Genomic DNA, 1,170 nt, shown 5'->3' with positions numbered 1-1,170 from the left:
AAACAAATTGAAAACGGGATATATATGATTTTTTTATTCTAGCAAATATATATTATGAATGGTTTAACGGATATTTCTTTTAAAAATTGGTCATTACTAGCTATTTTAAATATATTACTATTCATTACAAAATTTCAAAGTGGTGCAACTAGTGCTACAGATGAATTATTTAATGAAATTAATAATATTTATTCACCATGCGAATTCGAAAATTCTCCTTTTACAGGATGTGTATCGTTAAATCCTATAAGAACTGGCAAAAAAAGTGGAAAGGAAATTAGAATTCATTCATCATTATTATATTTAGCAAATTATAGAACAAAAAAGGTAGTATTAAAAAAGCCTATAAAATTTCATACATTAAAAACATTTCAGTCTTTGGATGAAAATAATGATGAAATAAAAAGTGAATATAACTATGGATATGATCGAAATGAAATTGATGATGAAATAATGAAAGAAGATAAGCTGATCGGATTGAATGATATTATTAATGATGAAGAAGGTAGAATTATGGAGTATTTGCATGATCAAGTAAAGTTTTCTAGTATGCCAAAGTTAATCAGTTCTAATTGGGAAAATACTGGTTGGATAGTTATGGAATATTATGATGGAATATCTTTACAAGAATTCTATCAAGCAATATATAAAGATATTGATGATATTAAGGTACAGAATAATCATAAGTTTCAAGATAGAATGATATTAAAAAAAGGAATTATTTATAAAGAATTACATGAATTTATTAAAGACAGAGTAAATAATAATAAAGATATTGATAATCATATAGAAAATGGTGAGATACCTTATGAATATAAAAAATCAAATGATTCTTTGGATTATTTAGAATTAAATGGCGATTATAAAAGAAATAACTGGTTTTTTAAATTATTAATTTCTCAATATAATGCAATATCTCAAGTATATTTAGAGTTATTAAAGAAAGGTGTAATTCATTGCAATCCAAGCCCTTCATCAATAATGATTAAAAAAGGCAAACTTGGAATACACCCAAGTGAAATTATTTTTCTGGATTATTCTCAATCAATTAAGTGGAATATTGAAACTTCACAAATATTTTATTCGGATATTAAACAATCATGTATACCAGATTTAAGACCATATTATCGTTTTTACTTGCAGATTTTGGTGTATATATTCCATTATCAT

General features: G+C 24.3%; 1 protein-coding gene across 1 annotated transcript; it reads left to right on the top strand.

Annotated features, from left to right (window-relative positions):
• Window positions 1-54: 54 nt before the first annotated feature.
• Window positions 55-1,170, top strand: Chro.30412 (hypothetical protein; the record flags this gene model as incomplete). Its single annotated transcript, XM_659847.1, has 1 exon — window positions 55-1,170. A coding segment is annotated over one exon (1,116 nt), but the record flags the coding sequence as incomplete, so codon positions are not given.

Source organism: Cryptosporidium hominis (assembly GCF_000006425.1).
Source record: "Cryptosporidium hominis TU502 chromosome 3 CHRO013152, whole genome shotgun sequence".
NCBI lineage: Eukaryota > Apicomplexa > Conoidasida > Eucoccidiorida > Cryptosporidiidae > Cryptosporidium > Cryptosporidium hominis.
The sequence above is the reverse complement of the archived record's forward strand: the minus strand, read 5'-3'. Positions and strand labels throughout refer to the sequence as shown.